Genomic DNA, 20,827 nt, shown 5'->3' with positions numbered 1-20,827 from the left:
TCTCTTCTTCCGACTTCGATTTCTCCTTTCTTAGTTATTGACTTTCCTTCCTTCTCCTTTATCTCTCCTCTGGTCTCTTTCTTTTGTTTTTTCAACCTTCTTCGATAAGAGACAAAGACTACGATTTTGTCTTCATCTCTAGTTGAAAACAATCGGAGAGGTAAATGAGAGATAAAGGTGGAAGAGAGGATGGTTGACGAAGAGGAATAAACTCTAGGGGGTTTTTGTCACTTTTTAAATTGTGAATTTCAAAAAATATAAGTTTTTAAATATTAGAAAGAAAAATGTGATAAAACTTTAATTTTTTTTAATAAATAACAGTTTTATCCTTAATTTTAACAGAAATTTAGTTGTGGGTGAGTGTTTGAGTTTTTAAAAATTGGAGGGTGGAAATTGGGATGTCACTACACCTTGGGTGGGACATAGTCCTTTGGCATTAGAATTTGGAAATCTAATGGGGTCAGTTAACGTTTCTTCTTGGTAAACTCAAAAGTTTACTATTAGTCGAGTTTGGATATTATCTGAATCGATTCAACCTTAAAAGTTGATTTGATTATATTTAGTTTGATTTGAATTTAAGTTAAATTTAAGTAAAAAGATTTGACTCTTTTTTTAAATCGAATCAAATTTAAATTAGAAAGTGTTTAATTTAATTCAATTTGAATTTATAGTTCGAATCAATAGTTCAAATTCATAACTCAATTCGATTCAAATTTATAGTTCAAATTGGTAGTTTGAATTTTTGACTCAATTCGACTCAAATTTATAGCTCAAATAAATAATTTTAAATATTATTTTGGTAAACAACATCATTTTGTTAATGAATCATAAATTCGAATCATAAATCTGAGTTATAAATTTGAATTATCAATTCGAATAGAACCTAGTTATAAATTTAAACTATTCATTCAAGTTATGAAATTTAATTGAACTTGAATCGAATCGAGTTATTTTTTATTTGAACTAATTTGAATTGAATTTAATTTTAGTTTAATAAACTCGAATCGAATTTAAGTCAAATAATTTTTTATTTAAGTTAATGGATGTTTGAGCCTGATCGATTTATATCCACCCGTAATTACTTCGACAGACTATTTTTGACATGAGAAATATAATTATCCATATCTTCATTTTGAAATACCTATTTGTTCATTTTTTTTAAATAAAAAAAGGGTTAAGTGAAAGACAAGAAGTTATTTATTCTCAAATTCCAACTTCCCACTTTTTAAAAGGAGAATGAGATTAAGAAGGGAAGAAGTTTGCCTTTTCACTTTGAATTTTTTTTTAACGAAATAGAATGATGGGTGAGTAAATTGACTTTTCAAACTTAAACGGAAACAATGTACTTTTATTAAAGCTCGGGTGGGACTGAAGGAACCTTTTCGGGGTTTCTAGAAGCAATACAAACTGACAAAGGTTTTCATTACTGTAAAAAGGTTGGAAGTCATATTAGTGGATGGAGCAAATCACAAGCACATGCCTCGTTTGTCTTTCTTCTTCTTCTTCTTCATTCATTCATTGCATTCTTCTACAGCTCTTCTTTTTTGTCTTCATTGTTAATTGTATGTTCATTAGTCGTGCTCTTTTTTGTTTGATTTCATGCCAGTTACAGGTCACGTTGTGCAAATTTTGTGTCTTGGTGTGGTAGATTTGTGGTAATTTAGTCCCCTCCTACTCACAATTTATGGGTGAATCAATAGTGGATGCTTCAAATCATGAGCATGAGGTACACCCTTTTGTCCTTTTAATGAGTTAAAAGTAAAAAGATAGTTCATTGCCATTATTATTTCTTGAACATATATTATTGAGTGATTTGAAGCTCATGATTGTAGAATTCGTGTGATGTTTCTTTTGGCACTTGAGAGTATGTTTTGATTTTTGTGTTTATGTTATGCAAGCAGATGGGAGGGACAGCTCCCTCAAATCCTGTGCTGGAAGTGTCGGTTTCATTTGGCAGATTTGCGAATGATTCACTGTCATGGGAGAAATGGTCATCGTTTTCACCCAATAAGTACTTGGAAGAAGTTGAGAGGTGTGCAACGCCTGGATCAGTGGCTCAGAAAGCAGCTTATTTTGAAGCTCATTACAAGAAGATTGCTGCTAGAAAGGCCGAGCTACTGGATCAGGAGAAGCAAATGGAAAAAGATTTCTCCAGGTCAAATGATCAAACTCGTGGAGATCTGATTGCTGATGATTTCAATACTAAGTCAGAATCTTATTTATCTGAGTGCCAGACTTCTGTTAATGTTGTTAACCGTGAAACTAGCTTGGATAATGAAGTGTGTGGAACCCTTGTTAATGAGTCAAATAGTGATGCTGCAATTACAATAGGGTTTCCTAGTTCGTCAATTAAGGGAATGAAAGAGGAAGCCAAAAACAAATTGGAAGATCCTCCGTCAGACAAATCAGAAGAAGTTGTTCATGTTATGGTGAAAGAAGTGAAAAATACTTCCATGGGAGTGCAAGGTTTAAAGGCGTTGCAGCAAAAAGAGATGGAAAACGCTTCAACTGAAAAAGAAGAAAATGTGAAGTCGGATCCTTCAAAGGAATCCCATACGGTGATTTTTCTATTTTTATTTTTATAATAGGATAGCTTAACTCTAGATTAATTTATGTTTCTGTGGAATATAGTTGCGTGCTTTGTTTATTTATTTTGTGCCATTTTCTTCACCTAGATGACTCTGGTGAATAATGAGAAAAACATTACACGGACAAAGAAGAAACCAGCATTTGCAGTATCCAAAGCATCATCTCTAGCGAAGTCATCGCCTATAGCTAAGGCATCACCGATTGCTAAGGCATCACCTATAACCAAGGCATCACTGGTATCCAAGGCGTCATCTATAGCTAAGGCATCGCCCATAACAAAGGCGTCGCCCATAATTAAGGAGTCACCTGTTACTAAGGCATCGCTTGGCAGTAAGGCATCACCTGTCATCAAGGCATCGATTGTAAGTAAGGCATCCCCTGTAGTCAAGGCATCACAAATTTCTTCTGCAAAAGTGTTGAAGCCAACATTCGCTTCTCCCCTAGTTTCTTCTTCACAGTATTCAGCAAGAATACGAAACAGTTCATCTTCATCGATGTCAAAGAATCCTTCTGGAGGAGAAAGCAAGAAATTAGCTCCTAAGTCCTTGCACATGTCGCTTAGTTTGGGTCCATCGTACCACAATCCAGCTTCTGTTGCCATGACTAGAAAATCTTTGATTATGGAGAGTATGGGTGATAAAGAAATTGTTAAACGTGCATTCAAGACATTTCAGAACAGATACAATCAATTAAAATCTGCCGGTGAAGATCAGTCTCCGGCACTGAAGCAGGTTTATCATTGTATTATGTTTAACCTTGTGAAGAGGCCTTTTGACACTTCTCTTGTTTCTTGCATACAATTATCTTTTTGACTTCAGGAAATGTCAAATCTTTATGTAACTTCTATGTCCATTTTCTTTGGCAGGTGCCTGCAAAGGGGACAGAGCTGAGAGTTTCGGATTTCATGACTCCACGAAAAGAGAATGGAGGGTAAACTTTTGGATTTGCAACTTGTCTGCTGATGGATTTATACAACATTAGACACATATTTTGTGTTAATATGTGATAGTGTGTGCTTATATGCATCCAAAACATGCAGTATATCAGTAGCGCATTAGTATTTATGTGTGAGTATCTCCACTGTTATGTGCTATTTACAGACTAGCAATAAAACAGGGAAGATAATTAAGGAGGCGATAAGTCAGAGATGTGAATGAACAGCAACAGAAACTTATTTATATAAATAATAGCCTGTCTGCCGCACTATAGTTTTCTTCTGTATAAACTAAGCATAACCTAGTGATAACAGCATCACTTTTATGACTTTGTCCTAAAGAACTGGTTTAAAATTTCATTAGTGATGAGATCTGACATCTGACATTTTTCAGATTCTTAATAATTTCATTATCTTCTTTGATGAGCTTGAGTTTTGCATTGGATGGTTTGAAATAGGTTATTCAAAGCAGGTGATGTGGAGAAAAAACATGGTAAGGCTGCTGCTCCTTCTTCTTTCCCCATGAAAAGTGATGACCGTGCTGAGAAGAGAGGAGAGGTATCTGTTTTAACTTCCCCTTCTCTCGCTCTCTCTTTATCTCTTTCTTCCTCCCCAAATCAGTCAATAACACCAAGTTCTTTTCAAGTATGAAATGTTGCTTCCTTTAACCAATTATGTTATTATCTGATTTCATCAATTCAATTCAGTTTTCCAAGAAACGGGAGAGAAAAAAATCCTATGCTAGAGAGGCAGACAGAACTCACCTTCACACAAAATCAGAGGTATATATATACACCTCATTGTATTTCTTTGTGGGCACATGCATTGGAATCCTTGTCAGTTAAGATGGTTGCATCTACTCATTATAGTCTGATATTGCGCTTTGGGATGTATCATGTACTGACTTGTCATTAGATGTTAATGATTATGAAATCTATAAAATCCAAATAAATGGCATTCCTAAATACACCCCTGCTTGACACAGGAGAACAAGGGAGCTGAGATAAAGACAGTAAGACAGAGTCCTAATTTCAAAGCCCCAAAAATGCCAGCTATCATCACAAACAAAGAATAATGAAAGGCTCTTTAGATAAAGTATGTCTTGAATCCATGCACTTTTAATATAGAAGTTATTCCGATACCAAGTGAACTTTTGTCGTTATTGCTTTAGAAATATATATCTTATCTAGTGAGTTAATGAAATTACCTTGGTGTGGGCATTTTGTGCTGAATTCATGTTATCTGTTCCCATATAATGTTTTGTCAGTGTGGTTGATATGAATAGTGTGTCAAAAAATCCTTTATTTTCATTGTTATGCTAATCATCTTTTGGTCTCGTGTTTTAACTTAAATCTTTCTGTGTAATTAAAACGAATTGTAGTTCAAAGTTCAGGTGAAATACTACAAGTGTTATGGTCATTGGTGGCAGCTGAAGCTGCAAGTTCCTTGGCTATCAAAACTGAGGCAAACATCTATTCTGCATTATAGTTAGTGATCACTTCAAACATGTTGGATTTTCACAATATGTAACAAATTTTTGTGTTTCACAACATGTAGAAGCTATCAATCATCTTAGAATTGTAAAATAGTGAGCATTTCCTGTATGGTAAATTGCTTCTGCCTTGCTAGAAAAGTGGGAAAATTAAGCTACATTATGACCGTATCGGTGATTCAACATTTTGATCCATTTTCAGCTTTTATCTCTGCTTATGAATATAAACTTTGAAAGCCACATTTCTAATGCTGCAGGAGGATTCCAAGAATGAAATCCATTGGTAACGTGGACCCCATACGCTGAAATGCAAGTATGAAGCAACATAAGCTTAGTACAAAGAGAAGTTGGTGTAGGAGCACAAGATATGCAACTACTTGGGAGGCTAGTCAAATCCATGAACAGAAGAAGATAAATGTCAAAGCCGTTGCTTCCAAGTAATGGCAAATGGCTCATTTAATGGTATCATTTATTGGCCGAAAGGCATGATTCATTGGTGATTTGCGGGCTGGAGACACATTGCCACAGTATTCAACGCATAAATGTTCATCTTGTTTGATTGTGGGGCATATTACTAATGTGAAATAGATAAAGAGGAGAGTGAGACCATGCTATCTTTCATTGATGAACTATTTACTTCGTTTTAGCTGCCACCACCTCCTGTACCCAGGAAAAATAAAATTAAATTTGGTTTCGTAAGTCGAGTAAGAAGTTTCTTATTGGGTAATGAGGTGTAAAAATGTTTGAAGTGCATGTACTTCTTATCATATGTATGTTGATAATATGGTTGTGTTAGTCCCACTTATATTGTTTATTTGACAATTCTGTGTTAGGTGGAACCGATTAATTGGTTTAGTTGGACTGTATTTTTCTCAAGTGTTAATAGAGGTGGCAAAATGAGCTGTTCATTCACAAGACCTAAAGAAACCTGCCTAAATATGGATACGAATTTTAGATTTTTGGAGCCATACCTATTTTAGGCTTGTACTCGTAGGTAATGAATTTTTATAAATGGGTTAAGTGTGTTTATGGGTCATCTGTTTTTTGTCCTAATCATCTTCCTTTTTCTTATCGACATTAAATTTATAACACATTTAATATAAATTTCACATGTTATATATTTAGATAAATAAATAAGAAGTATATATATGATTGAATATTATTTTATCATTATTTCATAATTATTTAACTATACGAATGATGTATGATTTTTATATCTAAATATGTATACGTTTTATTGTTTTGTCAATATTTCTGTTAAACCCTGAACAATTATTGAACAAGGAATGGGTCAAATTCTTTCAAAATATAGGGACTTCTGCTAGTAAATCCAGGTTTTGTTCTCTGCTTGAGGATTGGGGAGTCTGTTTGTATGACCAACTTTTAATTTACAATTTTCATATATAAATAATAGTTAAGTTTCTTTCTTAAAGTCAATCTCAAATTTTATATTTTGTAGAAGATATTCTTCCAATTTAGAAACAAGTAATTTTGGAGTTTTTAAATTTATTATTTATATAATTCTTATGCACAGAAAAAATAGTTTTGATAATTCTAAAATGATTTAGGCAAAACAGAACAAAATCCTAACTAAATCCTAAGGCATCATCAAATGGACGACTATTTAAACAAAATCACAAAACATTTCTTCCTTAATACTTGTTTTTTTTTCTATAAAAAAATGTATTTTTCTTTTCTGTAATTACTTGACAGAAAATTTGTAACCGATTCAAAGATATCAATTTAGTTTTGTTTTTATAGTTGACGGTCGTTAAACCTAAGGGAGAGGGAATGTGAAAAATCTGTGCGGCAGCGTTGTCTCTTGTTGCTTGACGAAACGACTTTTAAAATTCCCACGACTTCTGACCTTTCTACAACGCCACCGCGTCATAACGAAGCTGCCCTGATCATTATCACTAAATACAAGTGGAGATAAATCCATCAGAATCTTACCACTTTCTAAGCTGGAAACATTAGATTCTCCTAGTTCTATGTTATGTTTGTACTTGTAAATATCATCTCATCATTTCCTCAATAAGACAAAATTTTCTAAACTTATGTGGCTAATCTATTTTTATGGTTTAGTCCTTTCATCTTCATTTTCTTACCCTATGGTCCGCCCAGTGCTACTTTCTGGCCTAGACAAGTACAGCTGGTCTTGGTAGCTTGATGGACCAATTTGGAAGTTTGGATTTCCCAAGTCATATTGGACCACTAATCACCCATTCACATCAACATTGTCGGCAGCTATTTGCTGGTCGGGTTTCAACCATTCTCTCTTGCTTAGAAGACTCGGATTATGAAAACAAATAACCTTTCAACCTTCCAAGTTCACAATGCAAAGGGGTTTTTAAGAAGACTTAATATTATGAAAACAAATAGCGGCATATTATTATATAATTGAATAATTAAAAATTAAAGATAAAATAATATCTAATCATATAATAATATATTATTATTTATATATAAAATTACACACAAAACTTATACATATAATATTATTGTTTTGAAAAACTGACATTCTCCGTTCTTTGTAATTCGTATCAGCATATGAAGTTGATTTTTTTCTTTTCAAATAAACATAATGCACCAATGTGAATGCTATGTATATGCTTATCAATTATAATTAACTTTAATTGAATAATCTTCTGGATTTCGGCCATAAATAGATCAGCCAACTTAAACAATTACTAATTCATTGAAAATTTACCAATATTTGCAAAATAATCTTACATTTTCAGTATTAAAAAAAAAAAATTCACTCAGTTGTATGTATTTTCCTTTCGAATCTTTGCTCTAAAATCAAAATCAATTTACATTAATCAATTTTATCTTCAAACAAATATTTATGTACCTCTTCAGGATTAATCAGAATCAGAATCTGATTCAACAGAATTGCTCCTGGACTTATCCGTCAAGAAATGTTCCGACAATTTTGGAAACCTTACAGTTCTCAACCCTGGTGGCGATCCAATGCCTGACGCCAAAGCTCTCCTCCTCTGCAAATTTCTAGCAATTTCCACGCAAACTTGATCAACCATCCCCAGAAAATCTTTAATTATGACAAACAGTTGCAGGTGATGTGCTCCTTCTTTCTTTGCAGCTTCTGTTTGATAATATTCTGCAGTTTTCCCTACAAGTTGCATTACCCTTGTTTGCTCTTCTCTCACCACCTTCAGCTCTATTTCGGCTGCTTCAAGAAATCCTTTCATTTCCTTAACAAATCCTTCTCTTCCATCAGCAGAGCATTCGGATACAAGCTCCCGATTTTCTGTTGCTCGGGCTGAGAGAGAAGAGCAGGTTGAAGAAAAAGTTTCATAATCAATTGTGGCTGCTTTTATAACATTAGAGAACTCGGCACTGAGGCCTCCTACTACTGGTAATCCTAGCGTTATATATTCCTTTTCTTTATCCTCTTTAGGTGTTGAATAATCGGAATTTATGCTACTCCGGCTGCTGCCGCGACTTAAGCTATTATTGGTATTAACACAACGTCTTCCCTCTGCACGAACCACTTCTTCAACCACAAAGTGAAGCAGAGTGGTTTTACCATCAGTGGATTTAACGTCAGAGAGTTTCCTAAGAGCTGTCAGGTTGAAAGCCTGCGCATTGCCTCGGGAAGTGCCTGCATTCATTCTGTTTCCAGCCTTGAGTATTGCCTCCAAAAGCTTCATAAAGAGTCCTCGATTTCGAAGCTCTCTACATCCCAACTCAAGCGTTTGTATAGACTCCTTGAGATGGAGAATCTCTGTGTCATAGTTCGATCTAAATAACATGGCATGAAGACGAGTGTATGCTGAGGGAATGGCTTTCAGAATGTGGAAATGGAAGGCTTCACCATCAGCTAGCCTTGTGGGATCACCTTCAAATTTGATAATTTCAGATTGTTCCTCTTTAGTTGGGGCAATCCTGTCAAGTTTTTCAAGAGTTTCTGTATTTAGGCCTTTGCCTTCCTTAAGAGCATTGATTAGTTCTTTCTGTGAAAGTGCCATTGATTTGAGCACAATTGCAGTATTCTGAGACTTTCGGGCATCAAGGATTATAGTCTGTGAGTTCGGACTTTTTGGGTTCCTTGAGTCATTGGTTCTTGGAGGCGATTTTCGATCAGTTGCAACATATCCGAAGAGTGCTTCCATCAAATCACCATCAAACCTGAAATGTCAAAAAAGGCTTAAAAACTGAATGATTTTATAAATTATTAAACTAAAATTATTGGGTACAATTACCTGAAAGAACCATTATCAATTTTGTCCCACACCATTGATTTTTCAGCGTTTTTGTTCAGCTTATCCCAATGCAACGGCTTCAATTTTACTTGACCATTTCCAGCTGCAGAAGAATCTCTTACTTTACCCTCAGTCGATGGATTTAAGGATGTTCTCAAACCACCAGCCTGTGGCGGTGGAGGAGGTGGACTAGGATTTTTCTTTCCTGGAGGTGGTGGAAGAGGCGGACCGGGATTTTTCTTTCCTGGAGGTGGTGGAAGAGGCGGACCGGGATTTTTCTTTCCTGGCGGTGGCGGAAGAGGCGGACCAGGATTTTTCGTTCCTGGAGGTGGCGGAGGAGGCGAAGGTCTGTTGTTGTTTTGACTTGGCAGCGGTGGCGCCGAGGGAGGAGGAGGAGTAGACGGTTGAACAGGTGGTTCTTTTTCACCAATAGTCTTGAAGGAAACTGATGCTGGGGGCTCCTCAGAAGCCATAACTGGATCTTGATAATTCTCTTCAGGTCTAATCGAATTGTAGGAAGATGATGAAGAACTTCCTCTAAGACTAAGTAGAGGAACTTCTTGTATTTCGTCAGGCTTATTCATCATAGTTTCATCTAATTTACCTCCGTCACTACTACTCGGAGGACCCTGTAGAACTTCTTTCTCAAAACTCCTGAGCTGATTATTGTCACCCTCTTCAAGCTTTCTCCAGTAAAGCACATCCAACCCATTTTCATCCACAATCAACCCTCTGACATTTCCGTCGAATTTTGTGAACTCGTTTGGAGGCAAAGCGGCAAGCCGGCCGCCCTGGGGACTATTTCCAGGCGGGGAAACATTAACAACCTTGTCTCTTCGACGCCGTGCAATAAAATACTTCTGCAGTACAAAGAAAAAAACAGCAGAAACAACAATAGTGCTGGCTGCAGTGGCAGCTACTGCCTTTACAACGGTTTTCTGATTGGACGATGAATTTGACTCTGGCGGCGGGGGCAGCGGGGGCGGGGGTTGTAATTGTGGTGATTCTTGTGGAGGCGATAGAATTAGTGGATTTGTTGGTGAATTGGGTGCTGCTGTAGGCGCTGGAATGTCAATTGGAAAGGAAGTTTCAATATTCTGAGGCTGGGAAGAAGAGAAAGGAATAACGTAAACGAATATATGAAGAAGAAGAAACCATGGAAGAAGCTTGGCAGCCATGAAACTCAGAGCTTCAAAAGAATTTTTGAAACTGATAAATTGTTGATTTGGTTTGTTTTGTTGTTACGGGGTTGTGGTCGCTGACAGTTTCAATTAAAGGTAGTTTTAGTTGTTCCGGATCCAATACAAGCCCTTCCCGGTCTTTTTGTTTATTTTGTATTTGTTTGTTTAGATTAAGGTAATCAACCAATGCCTCCTTTATTATTATAAATTGGTTTTTTAATCTAAAAAAATATGGAAATTTCTAAGCAGATGGGTGTCGGTTGGAATGGTTGACAGCGTCATTCACCAATTCTGAAGTGTGACAGTGAAGAGTGGAACCGGTAGTATCCCACTTCATATTATATGAATGTTGAGTTGAGTGTGATTATTTATAATAATGTTTTAAATTTGAGGGCTTGTTATTATGGTTTTATTGACAGGTATTCTATTCCTTACACGCAATGAACAGCGTCAGAAGGAAGACACCATCCAAATTTTAGGTTTGTAATAATTTGTAATTGACTTTTTCACATGGGCTTTACATCATTTTTGTGGGTTTTGTGCCTAATCACACAAAAATTAATCAAACCGAAATGTTATTATTGGTAGAATTGATTACGAATTGATTTTACTGCGAACCCCAGTCAAAGAAAATACTGATTCTCCTTTGATTTGTAAAAAGAGGCAGACTTATTTTACAAAATGAAATAAAAATGGAGTGGATCAAAGATGGATGCGGAAAGAATTGTGAAGGGACAAGGGAGTAGCTGAGCTCACCGATTCATTGACTTTATGTATGTGTAAAAGATAGACTGCCGAAATGGTCAGCTTGGGAGATTCGTCAAAGCCACAAAACAAACGCATTCATGAGGTTTCCCACTGTAGAGGTGGTGGTGTTCTTCTTTTTCATTTCATCTGGTACTGGGTCTTACCCAGAATCACAAGTAAAAAAAAACCTACCAAGTTTGATAAATTCATGTCTCATTCTGTAATGTAACTCATTCCTTGATCAGGTCTTCCTGGAGAAGGAATGTTTATTACTTGATCAATTCATATCTTGATAGAACAAGTCCACGTGGGTAATCTAAAAACAAAGTTACCAATATTGAGATTTGTTGAAACAATTACACAAGAACTTGGTTAATATTTATATAGTAAAATAGATGGTCCAACATTGAAGAGAGAAAATAATTCTCTTTGAAAAGTTGTTTTATCTTGTACAAGGTGTTTGGGCAAACCACTTGATTCAATGCCACCGTAGCCAAGCCCAAGCCGAGGCATAACCATATAACGACAAATAAAGTGCCTATTGCCATTGTTAGGCAGCTAGCTAGCGACGAAGTATCAAAGGAACTAAAGTCCGGCATGGCAAGCTGCCGCCAATCATGCAAATTACAACCTGTCAAAAGCGCTCAAGTTCAAATCTTCATTGACTATGAACTCGACATCTTTTCAACGTGTTGGGCAAACCTAAGGACGGCAAACATAGCCATAATTTGAAGGGATTTGAACAACATTTAGCCCCCCTCGACAGCCAGGGCATTGGAAAGCCTACCACTGAAGAGGAGGCAACGACACTATGCCACACTCTACAGTAACCCATCTCCTTCACTACCACTAGGGAACATTTGATTCTCACCCATCTCCACGAGTATTCACATTCCCAGAAGACAAAATCTTCCCCACCTATTTAATAAACCCATCACAGTTCACACATCATCTTCATACTAATTCATTTCTAACTCATCTTCCTATTTCTAATTATTCAAATTTTTAGTGTTCAACTAAAATTTTGGCCGCATTCAATAATTTCAACAAAACTTAGTTAGATTTGAATTGACATGCCAATATTCATTGCTTCGGATGCTACATCCTTTCTTTTGTTGATTAGCCTTAAAAATTTGGATTATTTATTGTGCAAACAAACAAAATATATGACCCAAAAAAAAAAAAAGTAGTCAGTGAATCAACAAAACCCGTTAAAAATAACAGATAATTGCAAAGATAGAAGGATTACTAGTTATAGGGTAAAAAAAATATGACGGGGATCTAACCAGATATGGTTATTCGGCCTAAAATTTACCCTAATTCTTCATTTGGTTTTGTTTTTCGATACTTTTGGATATGGGTTGGGTCCAAGACTGTCTAGACCCATCCCAACCTATGAATTGGGCTAAATTTCCCTTTAACTTCAATAGGCCCATTGTAAAATAAGAAAACTAAAATTATTAACAAAAAAGAACGCAAAATTGAACCTCCTGGGATTTATTATTATATTTTTGGGATTCAAAGCAAAATTGAAAATAGAAAAATGCAAAAAACAATGGAATGTGCAGGCAAAGGGCTCGGAAGTCGTTGCATAGGCCCAGCTAGAAGACGCTGCGGTCGTTGTGGGGCTGTTGCTTATTGTTCCGCCTCTCATCAGGTGCTCTTTGTTTTTAAACATTCAACCATTAATTGTTTGTTCACGAATTCAATTCTTATTGTTTTCATATATAGCATCATTTGACAAACACTTAAGCTAGTTTAAATGGAAATTATACTTAAATTTAACGTTTCTAGTTTAGTATTTGATTTTAAAATCATCATTTAAGTTCTTTATTTGCAGCTTTTACATTGGAGTGATCATAAAGATGAATGTAAGAGGTTAGAAGAGCAAATGAAGCATGTAGATGTTTTGAATGATTTTCCTTTCACGTTTACTGAAGAATCTACGGTTCAGGTGGTTGGTTATTCTCTGTGACGGTTGCAAGTGTCTTTAAACGAGTTTATTTGTTTTGAACTTTTGATTGAGTTTATGAGCTTCTTTTGGGATAATATTCATAGGTGTGTGGAAAGCAGGAGAGCAGGTGTTCATTCCTGAGTAAAAGGGGCATTCATCGAGTAGGAATGTGGATGTATGAATGTTGCTGCGGGTTATCCATTGCTTCATTTGACTGTACAAGGTTTTTATTAATCTTCTGTTTTCACGTGTTTTGTTCCTTCGAAGTCAAGTATTATCTTTCGCTATACAGGCAGTAGCAATAAGCAATTATAAGTAAGTTGATTTCACAAATCACATAACCGAAAGAGGAAGCAATTTCTGTTGTGACAAGTAATTATTGAGGTTAAATTAATATACTCTTGATAATTGATAACAAGAGATTTATATGCTTGGTGAAAGAGGCAAAAGGTAACGTAATTGAAAAACATCTTTTGTGGGTGCTCAATGGTTCCTGATCTTAAAATTTACATAGGATGCTATATCATTTCAAAGTAAAGCCTTATCTTGCGGTGGAGGATCAAATGACTCATTTTAGATAGCTGGTCAATTTAACTATTTTATAAATCGTTATTTTTTTTTTCATTTTTGTTCATGTATTTTACATTTGTAGCAGGTCAACAGATGCTTGTTGGAATCTACCTAGTATCTTGTGCCCATGTTCAGGTATCATAATTTACTTTCTTTTATTTTTCCATGTAAAAATCTGGGTTTTTGATTTTGTTATGCAATCACACAGAGCCTTCATTCCAAACAACAAAGCATTTATGTAGTTGGAAGGATTACTTTGACTGGAGGAGCATTCCACTACATTCACCTGTTGCTTTGCTTCTTCACTGGGTATGGTATATACAGTGTGTTTAGTTGAGACGTGTTTGTTTACTAATCACTCTCATTCTCAGCCGGTGTCTACCACTTATTTCCAAGTCAGATTCCTTTAGTCTCATATGGCCAGATCAAGAATCTGATGACTAGATACTTATCAGGTCTCTTTGGTTTATTTTACAGGATCTCTCCATTCTGGAAAATTGTGTAACTTTTTTTTTGAAACATTGATATTTGAGGAGTAGAATAGTTTAATCATGGTTATGAACTTTGAGGGATAAAACCCACTGGTTATAAAATCCAAAATTAAAAGGGCTTGAGTTTTATTTGCAACTTTGCCAATATCCCATACACATTTCTAACAGTTTGGCATAATTAGAAATATGTATTAATATAGGGGAACAAAGACAAGTTAATCCTTCCAAAATGATTTATGTATGTCCAACCCCAATATATCCTAGTTTTTTAGTTGCAGTTCAAACATATGCATCTTGTTCTCTGATAATTTTGTTTCGTTTTTTCATTACAGCCACTTACAATATATTATGCCACTCAAGTTACTGGTTTGAGAAGCTTTAATTCTGAGTTTGGTGATAAACTGTGCATCCATTACCTTGGTATGTTGTTGCCTCTAACTTCTCACTCTGTAAGCACTCCATTTGAGAATTGGTTTATTTTATAACCTTCTACCCTACTTGCCCCTGTTTCTGAGGCAGTTGGGGTCATATCTTCTATCTGTCTTGGTGTATTGGCTTTCTATCATACTGACAAGTTAGACTAGGTTTGAAAATTGTATCTGTTAGCCTTGGAACTTATAATTCTGAAGATGACGTAATGTTAGGTCAATCAATGTATCATGATACATGATACATTGATTGTTAATGTTGAATTACTTTTCATTAGGGAGTGTTCTTGCTTTGACTGTTCACCTTGACAATTTATGCTGTTGGTTTGTCTCCTTGCACAAGATCATGTTAGTATGCAGTTGTAGCACTATATGGCTTCTTTAAATGAAGTTTTGATTCATAATTTGAGTTTCCTCAGGGCCTGAGAAGGAGCTTCTTCAACTTTCTGTCTTTGGTGAGTTGCGTGCACTTTTCCCTGGTGTACAGGTAACTGTAGAGCTTATTGGTCCTGAAATTCCACAACATAGGTCAGTTGTAAATTTTCATAATGGATGTTGTGATTTGTTTATCTGACAATCACTGCATAGCAGCCTAAACATAAGATGAAAAATTAAACTTTATATGGTTCAAGTTTTGTATGGGGAGTACATTGTTTTTTTTTTCATGAGATTTTGAATGGGGTTTTGTTTGGCCCTTCATGCTATTTACTCTCCTTTCTATTCTTGGTGAGTAGGAACGGTGAGATAATCAACCTTTGCAGTTATGCTCATTGTGCTGACGCTGATTGCATATGCAAATCTTCAAGTGAGAATTTCAGTTCGACCACAGGCATGATTAAGTCTTCAGTAGTAACATTGCAGCTTCACAAAGGATTTTATCATGATTGTTATGGGGATATAGTAAAGGTATCTTTTTCTTTGTGCACACTACATGCTTATTTTGCTTTCCTTAATTTGAAGCTTCTCATCTTAGGAATGTTTTAGCTGCTTGGTTCTGTTTCTTGTAGTTTCAAATGACTTCTGTTCATGGACAGGATTCAGTTCCTCATTTAATCATTGCTCCAAATGCTGGCATTGCTGCTTATTCAAGTTGGCGGTTGACTATTGTATGTCTTTAATTCCCTTAGCATCTCTTACTGATTATGATTATGCATGTATAAGTGGGGCTGCCTTGTAAACTGTTAATATTTAATCATTATTGCTTACTTCTTTTGATTGCTTGGATGTGTTAACTTCAGGAGCTAATAAGGGAGATAAACATTCCTGCTGTGTTTTCTGATTATTGTGAAGAAGCTTGTCATCTTGCTGCTTCTTGCATAAGCACGATAACTGGCTGTCCCCTTAAACTTCCTGTGAGTTTTCATTGCTTTTTTGTGTATAATAATGAACCATAGCTCCTCAGTTTGATCACATTCTTAATTGAAGCGTTTGCCTTGTAGATTCAATTAAATCCATTTAGGCAGCCGATGGTGGTGGAAGACAGTGCTCTATCTCTTCCTTGCTATTCAAATTGTTTCTTATTTGGGGTGTGAAGGAATTTTCATAGAGACATTGTTTTAATCTTTTTTCCTTCCCCTTCCCCAAGCATCGTTCGAAACCAGTGAGATGGAGATAGTGATTTCAATGGAGTTTTCACGTCCAAGACTAATGGAATGAAACCATGTTTATTGATGGAGGAGTATGACAATTTAATTGTAGGTGTTCATGAAGATTGAAGGGATATCAGCATGTGCCCTGCTTACCTTACCTTTGAAGGTGAGAGCTTGTTTATTTAGCTGGATTTGATTTTTGAATTATTGCCATAACTGATTGTTGGTTTTTGTAACTAACTGTTGTATTAATTTTCTTTAACTAAAATGTTGAAACTTGTAGGTTTATAACTCTGATTTGTTGGACACCATAATTTGGTAGAAATAACAATTACGTAATTGACATTAAACATAGGTATAAAGTAATTCATAAGAATATTACTGCTAAGTTCTGAAATGATCTTGGACTAAGAGAAGAAAAAAATTAGGCAAAAGATTTGATAATATGATCAAATTAAGCAAGAATTGATAAAGTTTTAATCACTAATTAAATATATGTAGCGGAATAAGATCTAAGAAAAAATACAGAGACGTGCAACTTCCGTTAGTCCTCCTCTAACTGAAAGTCAAATTTGGTTTTCATCGCAAAAATCAATCAGGTCAAACATTACGAACTGACGCGCGTAAACCCACTTTGGTCGTCACGTACTCGTCTTTTATTCTATAGAACGGCGTCGTTACAGCAACGAGTTAAATTTTCCTCGCCAATTCCGAACAAAGCGATATTAACCAATCCCTCTGTCTTTCTACATGGATCCTGCTGTACAGTTGAACTAATAGAGTTATTCAATCTTAGGGTTTGTATCGGTGACGGTCGAACCAAAATGTCTCGACGTTTATTGGTATTGCTATTATGTTTCTTTGGATTAGGTTTTGGTGATGGTTTGAAGGTCCCGTTTAGAGTGAAGGATGTGCTTCCGGTGCTTCCACGTCAGATATCATGGCCGGTGTTGAATAATTTTCACAGTGCGGTTGATTTATTGCCTTATTATGTTGGGTCGGTTTCTCCTATAAACGTTTCAATTGAATGGAAAGGAGCGTGCTTTTACGGTAACAAAGCTCGGCTTGAGTTCACCCAAGGTGATCGTGACCCAGGGCTGGGCGGTGGCGTCCTTTATATTACGGTAACTGTGGTGTTTGTTATAATTTTGATTTGCAGTGGTTAGAATGTTGATTTGGATGATAATTGAATTAGTCAAAGTTGTGTAATATGTTTGGTTTCAGTATTTGTTTATATGACTTTTTGCTCTTTTGCTTGGTTCGGGGGTTACTGAATGAATGATGAGTTAGAAAAGAAAGTAACTTCAACCTGAAATGAAAATTTTGAAGCTGTTTCTCTTTGACGAATATAGATAACTGAGCTTAATCACATGAAAATTGTTTTTATTAGGTTCAACTGAGAGGTTTTCTGTTTGTGGCGCTTTTAATCTATATGAATGTGAAGTATTTTTAATGTTTCTTCAATAGCTCTCAAACTTTATAGACTGCAATTTGTGGTATTGCAGTACAATTTAGGGAGCATGTAGATATTGATCAGTTGAAACTTCAAATTTGTGCCCTTATAATCAATTTCTCTTAGAACTATACAAAGTAGAAGTTGATTAAACAAACTAATATAGGTTCTCATTATCCAAAATATTGTATTGTCTTGACCTATTATGATCTTCTTTTATTCAAGTTGCCTTTAGTGTCATAGAAGAATATTTTCTTTTCTCCCTGCAGACATCTGATGCACATAGTTGGACATGTATGGATTTATATGTTTTCGCAACACCCTATAGGGTAACTTGGGACTACTACTTCTCTGCGCGGGAGCATACATTGAAGTTTGAGTCTTGGGAGGAACCTGCAGAGTTGGAATATGTACGCCTTTATTTTGTTGTCTTAATGTTTTCCTTTTGCTATTATATGGAAGTTTTATTTCTCACCATCCATTGAGCAGGTAAAGCAGCATGGAGTCTCCGTATTTCTCATGCCTTCAGGAATGATGGGGACCTTGCTTTCTTTAATTGATGTCTTACCTCTATTTTCTAATACCGGTTGGGGTCAAAATGCTAATATAGCTTTTCTAGAGAAGCATATGGGTGCATCATTTGAAAAACGTCCTCAGCCTTGGCGTGCAACCATAAATCCAGAAGATGTCCACTCTGGTGATTTCTTGGCAGTATCAAAGATTCGTGGTAGGTGGGGTGGATTTGAGACATTGGAAAAATGGGTGACTGGAGCATTTGCTGGTCATACAGCAGTTTGTTTAAAGGATGAAGAGGGTAATCTTTGGGTTGGCGAATCGGGACATGAGAATGAAAAGGTATTTGATGAGCATGCTATAATTTGCAGCTCATAATGTTTGAATATATAACTCCTACATTGGGAAGAAAAATAGAATGAAAAAGCATATGATGTAATGTGTATTCGAGTTAGATTGGTTCAAGTCATTTTAACAATTGGGACCTGAAATATGTGAAATCCAATAATTAATAAAGATGTTGACTGACACTTCAAGTTTAAAAGGCTTAAGATTTATAACATGTAACAATGTCTAGTTGCTCCATCTTTTTTAAAATATTCATGTTAATAATAATAGTGTCTTGTTGGTCCTCTTTTTTAAAGCATTTCTGTGGATAATAATTGATTGTATGTTTTGCATAGCTTGATGGATATTTTGTCCTTACACCATAAGTTTTATGAAATTACAGGGAGAAGAAATTATAGTGGTAATTCCATGGGATGAGTGGTGGCAGTTGGCACTGAAAGATGATTCTAATCCACAAATAGCTTTACTTCCATTACATCCAGACATGCGTGCAAAATTCAACACTACTGCAGCGTGGGAATACGCACGGAGCATGTCAGGAAAGCCATATGGTTATCATAACATGCTATTTAGTTGGATTGACACCATAGCCGATAACTATCCGCCCCCACTTGATGCTCACTTGGTATGCATCTACTTATCATATTTTGTGCTATAGATTAATAAGACGGATGTGTGTCATTGAATTTGCGTTCTACATGAGATAAAAGCAATTAAATTATTATTGTACCACTTATCTATTAAGTATATAGTTCATTCCCTACAGAAGTCAGATTTTAGATACTTTATGTTTAATATTTTTGGTTGTGTGTAAGGTAATTTTATGGCTTTAGGTTTCCCCAGTACAAGTCTGAGTGCATGTGCATTACATGGATCCATGCATGTTTGGACACAAAAGGTGTGGGTGCAATGTCCCAAAATGTGTGAACTTGGACAATGGTTTTTATGGTTCGCAGTTTATGTAAACCATGGCTATATAAAGACTTTTCCTCTCAAATCCAATATCATTTTATCGGGTAAAGTTAGTGGTCATGCTTTAATGGTTATTGCTATTATTCATTGGAAAAAGAATATAATAGTCTATATTCACATTATGGAATCATTAAACTTTTTAGATAAAATTTGATGTTGCAAACTTTGTAACTAAGGTTCATAATTCTTAATTCCAATTGCAAGGTTATTTCTGTCATGTCTATGTGGACTCGTGTGCAGCCAGCTTATGCTGCAAACATGTGGAATGAGGCATTAAATAAGCGGCTTGGAACTGAGGTGATTTTTTTAATTTCTAGATTAAATCTTCCTTGTTTTCTGATCAATTCACATTTTTTGCATGGTTAATTTGTCATTACCCTGTGACACGTTTTTGTTTTATCAGGGTTTGGATCTTTACGGAATTCTAGATGAGATTGAAAAGCGTGGCATGTCCTTCGATCAATTACTTACCATCCCAGAGCAAGATGAATGGATATATAGTGATGGGAAATCAACTACCTGTGTTGCCTTTATCCTTGAAATGTATAAAGAAGCTGGTATCTTTGGTCCTGTTTCTAACTCTATTCAAGTGACTGAATTCACTGTAAGTTTTAAATGTTAATTTTTATTTCTTATCTTATGTTTGTGATCTATTTCATTGTGGTGTAATCTGAATTTTTTCCTGTTAACAGATTCGTGATGCTTATATGCTTAAGATTTTTGAGAATAATCAAACACGCCTGCCAAGTTGGTGTAACAATGAGAATGGTAAGCTCCCATTCTGTCAAATTCTCGGGGAGTTTTGGATGGAATTACCTCAGTATAACACATTAGAACCATATGCAAACATGAATGAGAATTGTCCATCCTTGCCTCCTAGTTATGACAGGCCCGCACAATGTTAAAATCAAAGAGAACATGCATATTTGTGTTGTCACCGTTACAGAAGCATACTCTGATATTGGAGCTCAAGGTAGCTTATGTCATTTATTAAGCCGCAGAACTGTTTGGTTAAGAATAATCAGAATACATTTGTATGAGCACCAGATACTTACCTACTTTATTCCACGGTTATCTTGTGTATATTTTTGTAATTCATATAGAATGAATGAATACCTTTTATATGTTTATGGACTTAGATATTTCGATTCGGTTTTCGTTTCTCTGCATTTTGTTGATATTTGATTAGCTGTTTCAGAATCATTATGTTGTGCTTGAGTTTGTGGATATGCAAGGAAAGATTTTTCTCCTTTATGCTATACATACTTAATTCCTCCTATTATTGATTGGAGCTCTTGATGCTATGTGGTTGTAAGTGCATTTTTGTTTTCAAGTGATAG

At 35.6% G+C, this 20,827-nt stretch overlaps 4 protein-coding genes and 1 long non-coding RNA gene across 14 annotated transcripts; 4 read left to right on the top strand and 1 right to left on the bottom strand.

Moving 5' to 3' along the window:
* The first annotated feature begins 1,440 nt into the window (after positions 1-1,440).
* Positions 1,441-5,816, top strand: LOC123213059 (protein WVD2-like 7). Of its 5 annotated transcripts, XM_044632395.1 has the most exons (9): positions 1,441-1,483; positions 1,607-1,726; positions 1,902-2,558; positions 2,676-3,320; positions 3,455-3,519; positions 3,982-4,081; positions 4,231-4,305; positions 4,509-4,618; positions 5,273-5,816. In XM_044632395.1, the coding sequence occupies exons 2-8, from the start codon at positions 1,685-1,687 to the stop codon at positions 4,596-4,598; spliced, it is 1,674 nt and encodes a 557-aa protein (XP_044488330.1). In that variant the 5' UTR covers positions 1,441-1,483; positions 1,607-1,684; the 3' UTR covers positions 4,599-4,618; positions 5,273-5,816. The 5 variants fall into 5 exon arrangements, with proteins under 5 accessions (XP_044488330.1, XP_044488332.1, XP_044488329.1 ...); XM_044632397.1 differs by lacking the exon at positions 1,441-1,483 and having other exon boundaries at positions 1,490-1,726; positions 4,509-4,572; positions 5,270-5,816; XM_044632394.1 differs by lacking the exon at positions 1,441-1,483 and having other exon boundaries at positions 1,490-1,726.
* A 1,878-nt stretch (positions 5,817-7,694) lies between these two features.
* On the bottom strand, positions 7,695-10,470 carry LOC123213420 (formin-like protein 4). Its single transcript, XM_044632856.1, has 2 exons — positions 9,242-10,470; positions 7,695-9,167 (listed from the first exon to the last, which is right to left on the bottom strand). The coding sequence occupies exons 1-2, from the start codon at positions 10,417-10,419 to the stop codon at positions 7,880-7,882; spliced, it is 2,466 nt and encodes an 821-aa protein (XP_044488791.1). The 5' UTR covers positions 10,420-10,470; the 3' UTR covers positions 7,695-7,879.
* Positions 10,381-11,450, top strand: LOC123213421. The gene is made up of 2 exons (XR_006501701.1): positions 10,381-10,518; positions 10,672-11,450. It is a non-coding gene; the product is annotated as an uncharacterized LOC123213421 (long non-coding RNA).
* A 1,215-nt stretch (positions 11,451-12,665) lies between these two features.
* LOC123213796 (zinc finger MYND domain-containing protein 15) lies at positions 12,666-16,492 on the top strand. Of its 6 annotated transcripts, none has more exons than XM_044633379.1 (11): positions 12,666-12,826; positions 13,010-13,126; positions 13,228-13,346; positions 13,779-13,828; positions 13,902-14,002; positions 14,517-14,604; positions 15,032-15,140; positions 15,347-15,518; positions 15,647-15,718; positions 15,851-15,964; positions 16,052-16,492. In XM_044633379.1, the coding sequence occupies exons 1-11, from the start codon at positions 12,713-12,715 to the stop codon at positions 16,142-16,144; spliced, it is 1,149 nt and encodes a 382-aa protein (XP_044489314.1). In that variant the 5' UTR covers positions 12,666-12,712; the 3' UTR covers positions 16,145-16,492. The 6 variants fall into 6 exon arrangements, with proteins under 6 accessions (XP_044489314.1, XP_044489313.1, XP_044489311.1 ...); XM_044633378.1 differs by having other exon boundaries at positions 13,776-13,828; XM_044633376.1 differs by having other exon boundaries at positions 13,228-13,394.
* Positions 16,493-16,897: 405 nt separating this feature from the next.
* LOC123213795 lies at positions 16,898-20,639 on the top strand. Its single transcript, XM_044633374.1, has 7 exons — positions 16,898-17,325; positions 17,924-18,064; positions 18,144-18,509; positions 18,898-19,140; positions 19,692-19,784; positions 19,891-20,091; positions 20,180-20,639. The coding sequence occupies exons 1-7, from the start codon at positions 17,026-17,028 to the stop codon at positions 20,390-20,392; spliced, it is 1,557 nt and encodes a 518-aa protein (XP_044489309.1). The 5' UTR covers positions 16,898-17,025; the 3' UTR covers positions 20,393-20,639.
* The last annotated feature ends 188 nt before the right edge of the window (positions 20,640-20,827 follow it).

The sequence above is a fragment of the Mangifera indica genome, chromosome 4, assembly GCF_011075055.1.
Source record: "Mangifera indica cultivar Alphonso chromosome 4, CATAS_Mindica_2.1, whole genome shotgun sequence".
Lineage (NCBI taxonomy): Eukaryota > Viridiplantae > Streptophyta > Magnoliopsida > Sapindales > Anacardiaceae > Mangifera > Mangifera indica.
This window is presented reverse-complemented; position numbering and strand designations above follow the sequence as displayed.